This window comes from Triticum dicoccoides, chromosome 5B (assembly GCF_002162155.2).
Source record: "Triticum dicoccoides isolate Atlit2015 ecotype Zavitan chromosome 5B, WEW_v2.0, whole genome shotgun sequence".
In the NCBI taxonomy this organism is placed as follows: domain Eukaryota; kingdom Viridiplantae; phylum Streptophyta; class Magnoliopsida; order Poales; family Poaceae; genus Triticum; species Triticum dicoccoides.
This window is the reverse complement of record NC_041389.1, coordinates 85,343,858-85,350,192: the sequence shown is the minus strand read 5'-3', so window position 1 is coordinate 85,350,192 and position 6,335 is coordinate 85,343,858. Positions and strand designations below refer to the sequence as shown.

The 6,335-nt window shown below is 49.9% G+C and overlaps 2 protein-coding genes across 2 annotated transcripts; one reads left to right on the top strand and one right to left on the bottom strand.

The window, feature by feature from the left end:
- Positions 1 to 2,730: 2,730 nt before the first annotated feature.
- LOC119305219 lies at positions 2,731 to 3,602 on the bottom strand. The gene has a single exon (XM_037581799.1). It carries the CDS (start codon positions 3,452 to 3,454, stop codon positions 2,900 to 2,902), a length of 555 nt encoding a protein of 184 aa, XP_037437696.1. The 5' UTR covers positions 3,455 to 3,602; the 3' UTR covers positions 2,731 to 2,899.
- Positions 3,603 to 4,401: 799 nt separating this feature from the next.
- LOC119305218 lies at positions 4,402 to 5,198 on the top strand. Its single transcript, XM_037581798.1, has one exon. The coding sequence runs from the start codon at positions 4,467 to 4,469 to the stop codon at positions 5,040 to 5,042; it is 576 nt and encodes a 191-aa protein (XP_037437695.1). The 5' UTR covers positions 4,402 to 4,466; the 3' UTR covers positions 5,043 to 5,198.
- Positions 5,199 to 6,335: the final 1,137 nt, after the last annotated feature.

Genomic DNA, 6,335 nt, shown 5'->3' with positions numbered 1-6,335 from the left:
CCCGATGGCCGAAACAGGACTTCCTATATATAAATCTTTACCTCCGGACCATTCCGGAACTCCTCGTGACGTCCGGGATCTCATCCGGGACTCCGAACAACATTCGGTAACCACATACAAGCTTCCTTTATAACCCTAGCGTCATCGAACCTTAAGTGTGTAGACCCTACGGGTTCGGGAGACATGCAGACATGACCGAGACGTTCTCCGGTCAATAACCAACAGCGGGATCTGGATACCCATGTTGGCTCCCACATGTTCCACGATGATCTCATCGGATGAACCACGATGTCAAGGACTCAATCGATCCCGTATTCAATTCCCTTTGTCTATCGGTATGTTACTTGCCCGAGATTCGATCGTCGGTATCCAATACCTTGTTCAATCTCGTTACCGGCAAGTCACTTTACTCGTTCCGTAACACATCATCCCGTGATCAACTCCTTGGTCACATTGCGCATATGATGATGTCCTACCTTGTGGGCCCAGAGATACCTCTCCGTTTACACGGAGTGACAAATCCCAGTCTCGATCCGCATAAAACAATAGATACTTTCGGAGATACCTTTAGTGCACCTTTATAGTCACCCAGTTACGTTGTGACGTTTGATACACCCAAAGCACTCCTACGGTATCCAGGAGTTACACGATCTCATGGTCAAAGGAAGAGATACTTGACATTGGCAAAGCTCTAGCAAATGAACTACACGATCTTTTGTGCTAGTCTTAGGATTGGGTCTTGTCCATCACATCATTCTCCTAATGATGTGATCCCGTTATCAACGACATCCCATGTCCATAGCCAGGAAACCATGACTATCTGTTGATCACAACGAGCTAGTCAACTAGAGGCTCACTAGGGACATATTGTGGTCTATGTATTCACACGTGTATTACGATTTTCGGATAATACAGTTATAGCATGAATAAAAGACAATTATCATGAACAAGGAAATATAATAATAATATTTTTATTATTGCCTCTAGGGCATATTTCCAACACTTTATAGTCACCCAGTTACGTTGTGACGTTTGGTACACCCAAAGCACTCCTACGGTATCTGGGAGTTACACGATCTCATGGTCTAAAGAAAAGATACTTGACATTGGAAAAGCTCTAGCAAACGAACTACACGATCTTGTGCTATGCTTAGGATTGAGTCTTGTCCATCACATCATTCTCCTAATCATGTGATCCCGTTATCAACGACATCTAATGTCCATAGCCAGGAAACCATGACTATCTGTTGATCAACGAGCTAGTCAACTAGAGGCTTACTAGGGAATATTATGGTCTATGTATTCACATGTGTATTACGATTTCCTGATAATACAGTTATAGCATGAATAAAGACAATTATCATGAACAAGGAAATAAAATAATAATCCTTTTATTATTGCCTCTAGGGCATATTTCCAACACTTTGATCGATGCAAATGAATGGCAGTGTCTTCGGGCGCTTTTGTCCTCCTGTGAAGCGTCGTCATGGAGCTCCTTCACCGCTCTTGTCTTCTGCACCTTGATTTCTCGAGGTGAAAACCCAAGTCATTGGTCGAAGCGGGTGTCGGAAATGTATCGTTGCTTCTCAATGGGGGTGTTGCCTTAGAGGTCCTATCTTTTGACCGACAATAGTATGTTGTGTTGTCCTGCAAGTCTGCCTCAGGGCTAGTGTGAACCTCGGAGGGGCGATTTTGTTGTTGTATGGTGTCAGGTTTGGGCACTTGGATGCCAAAGTCAATTAGTTGGCGGGTGCTTGGTCATGGGTCTGCCACCCATGTTGAGTGTCGGATCTAGTCGTTCGGGTGGCAGTCTTCAACTCGGCGGGTACGCGGCCTTGGGGTCGGTGTGTCTGTGTTAATAACACTTTCTAAGGTGACTCTAGGACGTGTTGTAGGGTGCCGATTTTGGTCGCTTGTGTGGCAAAGTCATTGATCCGTTGCGTATGCAGTCTCAGGGCAGGTGTTTATTGAGATATATGGTTTTGGGCCGGACGCATACTATAGCTTGAGCTCAAATGAACAGTAAAGTCCAAAAATCTGCATTGTTTTTGCAACACACATTGAGAAGTTTTTTACACTAGTCAATGTGTACCTGCAACGCACGTTAATTTGGAAGTATATTAAGTGCATGCGGATATTAAGTAGGATATACATGTTATTATGTGATTATCACTATATTTGACATGAAATTAACTGCACGTTAAACGTGTTGAGCGCTCGACATTGAAGTAGTCTAGGTCATTGGATTGCCATGATTTGATGGCCGAGATTAATTGGATATGTCCCTTTGGGTCTTTTTATATTGGTATAGATGTGTGCAAAATTTTGTGACGAAATCATATTCCTGAGAGTTAAAAAAAAACAATGCTAAAAAGAGACCCTTTTTGGAACATCAATTTTTGCAGAGCATCGCTTTTGTTTTTCCGCATCTCTATGAATGCGATTCCATCACAAAAATTTGCATACATGTGAAACTTTTCTCAATATCTGTTGCAAAATAAAAATCTTATTTTACATACTTTTTTGGATTTTATTGTTCACCGAGCTCATTTAAGCTCGAGCTGAGATGGGTAGCTTCGTTTTGGGCCACTTTTCTTTATTAATTTATCCTTTCTCTTCTTCTTCTTTTATCATCTGATCCTTTCTCTTCTTAATGAAAAATGAAAAGGCAAAGTTGCTCACAAAAGAAAAACTGCCGAGTATATATGGATGTACTCCAAGCCAGTTCACGCGATTAGAAAAGGTAGTTTCATGTGAATTCAAACTGTGAGCCTTGAGTGTTCATTCATAATCTAAACTTTACATGCGCGCTTACTAGTTTGATCAAGGCTAACTAGGAGTACGTAATAATCAACACAAGGACTCTGGTTATTAACAAAGAACTGCGGTGCGCCGGTCGTCATCCCACATGATCGACCCTGTTGAGCAGCGCGGTGGCCATGGTGGTGAGCTGGTCGAACTCGCGGTTGGCCGCGGCCATCCTCCCCTTGGCCGCCGGCGCGCCGGCGAGCGCCGCCTCGCAGCCGATCCCGGCCTGCCCCGTGAGCGACAGCAGCGAGCGCGCCCGGTCCCACGCCCGCGCCGCCGCGTAGCCGCGCATGAACTGCAGCGCCGGGACGGAGGTGGCCCCGTAGAGGATCCCGCACGCCTCCAACCCGTCGCGCGCGCCCGGGTCCCGCTCGTCGCGCGCCATGGCGGTGGCGGCGTCCCGCGCCGACGTGCCGCGCGCCGCTGCGAGGTCCGCCGCGACGAGGAGGTGCGCGTGGCGGTCCGCCGTGGAGGCGCCCGGCCCGCTGGACCGCAGCGCCGCGGCGCAGAAGGCGTAGTCCACGAAGTCGCGGATCGCGTTGCACGAGTCCGCCACCGTGTCGGCGACCGGCGCGCCGGCGGAGGGAGCGGCTTGGACGGCCAGCGCTAGCGCAAGGACGAGGAGGAATGAGGTCCGGGTCGTCATGGTTTACTGGTGGTGGTTGTTGGCCTGACGCTAACGCTCGTGAAGACTGAAGTGTGATCAAGCTCGCTCGCTCGCTCGTATTTGTTTCCTGGTGTGGTTGTGGTGGGTAGGTGAGCTGATGAATGAATGGGAGCATATGCATGCATGCATGCGAGGCTTGTGTTTGTCCCATCGGATTTGCGTTTCTCTTCTTCCGGTGGTTGATCCGCCTGCACGGCACGAGCCATGAGTGATTGCGCTTGCATGCGGCTGCGGGGCAGGCGGAGCACGGTGCGCCCCGGTGTCGCTATTAAGCGGGTGTTTGGATACTCTCTATTCATGTGACTAGTAGTAGTCAGACTAGAAGTTTTTAGTCAGGCCCTGTTTGAAAGGTGACTACTACTAGTCAGCATTAAATGTCTCAGTATTAAATGTCCCTTATGCAACACCAATTAGAGGAAAGAGAGGGGGACTTTAGTCAGTAAAAGTCAGGGGTGTTTGGAGGTTTACTGACTAAAGGTGACTACTACTAGTCTCTAGTCAGTAAAAGTTGGCGTGGGATGACTAAAGACTAAACTAGTTTTAGTCACCCACTAGTCAGGGGTGTTTGGAGGTTTACTGACTAAAGGTGACCACTACTAGTCTCTAGTCTCTAGTCTCTAGTCTCTAGTGATCCAAACAGACGAGGCGACGGATGGGTCACATTATTCTGGCGCGCTCCATTACTGCGCGTCTCTTCGTAGGTGGCATTCAATGGGACTTTATACGTATCGATGGATAGATGATCAGCAGTGCATGTACGGTGTACCAGCAGTAATTAGTGTGTGACATTTCGAGCGACCTGAGCCCAGGCCCCAGATCATCTCGTCTCAACTCATGTTACTCAACTGGCAGCAGCATCTTCTGATGAAATGGAAAGAGGGCAGAGAGAACGTGACGCTGGTTAAGACCGTACCGGGCGTGGTGACTCACGTTAGTATCATCATTTAAGAGGGCCGAGGGGAGGGACGATACAGAGACGTCCACCACCATCATGGCCGTGGCCACCACCTCTCCTATGCTCGGCGCTCTCCTCCTCCTCGCCCTCTTCTCGGCGGCCGGCGTCGACGGCGCCGCGCCTTCTTCACCGCTGGACCAGCTGTGCGGCAGCCTGGGCAGCTTCTACGTCACGCCGGAGCTCTGCGCGTCCGCGCTCTGCGTCGACGCATCCTCCTGCCGCTCCGCGCGCGGCGCGCCGGAGCTCGCGGCGCTCGCGACTAGGCTGGCGGCGGCCAACGCCACGGCGGCGAAGGCCAGCATCGAGTCCGCGCTCGCCCTCGACGCGGAGCGCGTCCCGGCGCCGGCCTCGGCGGCGGACGCCGACGCCAGGAAGGGCATGCGGTCGTGCCTGCAGCTCTACGCCGGCGCCGTCCCGGCGCTGCAGTGGGCGGCGCGGTCCGTCGCCGCGGGGCGATACAGCGGCGCGCGGGAGGTGCTGGAGGCGGCGCAGTACGTCGCGTCCGGGTGCGCCGGCATGGCTGGCGAGGCGACGCTGCCCAAGGAGAACGACCGGTTCAGCTCCATGGCCATCGTCGCGCACGCCGTCGTTGCATCCATGTCTACCACCTGACCACTCGATCAACCGGTCACCGAATTCATTAGCCTGCCACAATGTTTTTAATGGTGTATTTGTGCCATTGTGTTTGAGGGTAACAATGGGTCGGTGAGATGTAGCTAAACTCTCGTGCTGTTTACGCAATTGTTATATGAAGCTTGTGTACATTTTTGTTTTGGTTCGCGGGGGCATGTGTACATTGCTAACTTGTGATCTAACCGATCGGTTGCCATTGATGATCCAAGGTAGGCACTGTACGTCGTCTAAACATCACTTTAAAATGGTCAAACCCACTTTCAGATAGCGTAAGGGGGTTAGGAATTGGTACTAGATGTTTAGATGAGATGCATCATACATTTTTCATGGGGGCTGGAAGTGAAGGTTAACGATGAGGAAGTAGGTAGTTGAAGGAAGAGGATGAAGTCATGCCTATGATAAACAATGTTTACTACACCTCTTTCATTAATATAAAATGTTTTAGATGTTTTAATATAAACTACATACGAATTGAAATGAATGAACAAATAATCTTAAACTGGTCGCCCGTGAATTTCACTGGGGTGGGCCCCTTCCTTCCCTGCTTCCAATCTCAATACTCCATATCAGCAAGCACTAGGGTGGGCCCCTTCCTTCCCTGCTTCCAATCTCAATACTCCATATCAGCAAGTACGTAAAATCCTTAATTAACTTTTAATAGGTTTAGCATTCCTTAAATAACTTTTAGTAGGTCTACCATTGCTCGTCTTCTAAGACTAGCCACAATGAAGAATAACATACACTAGTAACATACACATATCCTTAAACTATATTACTACCTTCATAGTGGTTAGTAAACATAAATATGGTGTCATGCAAAGCTTCATTTATTAGGTTATCACTACTGGAATCAGAAGATTTGCCATCAGCCACTTCTTTGTCGTCTGCTTGCCGTCAGCTTTCAGAAAACAGAAGACAAAGCTGTGGCTGATGGCAAAGATCATATTTGCCATCAGCCACTTCTTTGCCGTCTGCTCAGACGGCAAAGAGGGAGGTTGGCCCACTAATTAGCAAACCCTAACGGGCCCCCTCTTTCCCGTCTGCTAGCAGACGACAAAGAGCAAAACGGCAGACGGCAAAGGCGTGGCAGAAAGCAAACGTGTAATTTGACTAACGGCCGCGCCCCACCCCGTCCCCTGCTCTCTCTATTTCTCTCCCTCTTCCTCCCCGACGACCACCGCCGCCCCACCACCCGCCGTTGCCCCACCACCCACACCGGCCACCTCCCCGTCACCACCGCGGCCTCGTCGCCCCCGCCGCCCTGCCGGCTCG

What these genes read in the sequence shown, in the direction of transcription:
- LOC119305219 (XM_037581799.1), bottom strand. Translation starts at nt 3,454, where the DNA reads ATGACGACCCGGACCTCATTCCTCCTCGTCCTTGCGCTAGCGCTGGCC.
- LOC119305218 (XM_037581798.1), top strand. Translation starts at nt 4,467, where the DNA reads ATGGCCGTGGCCACCACCTCTCCTATGCTCGGCGCTCTCCTCCTCCTC.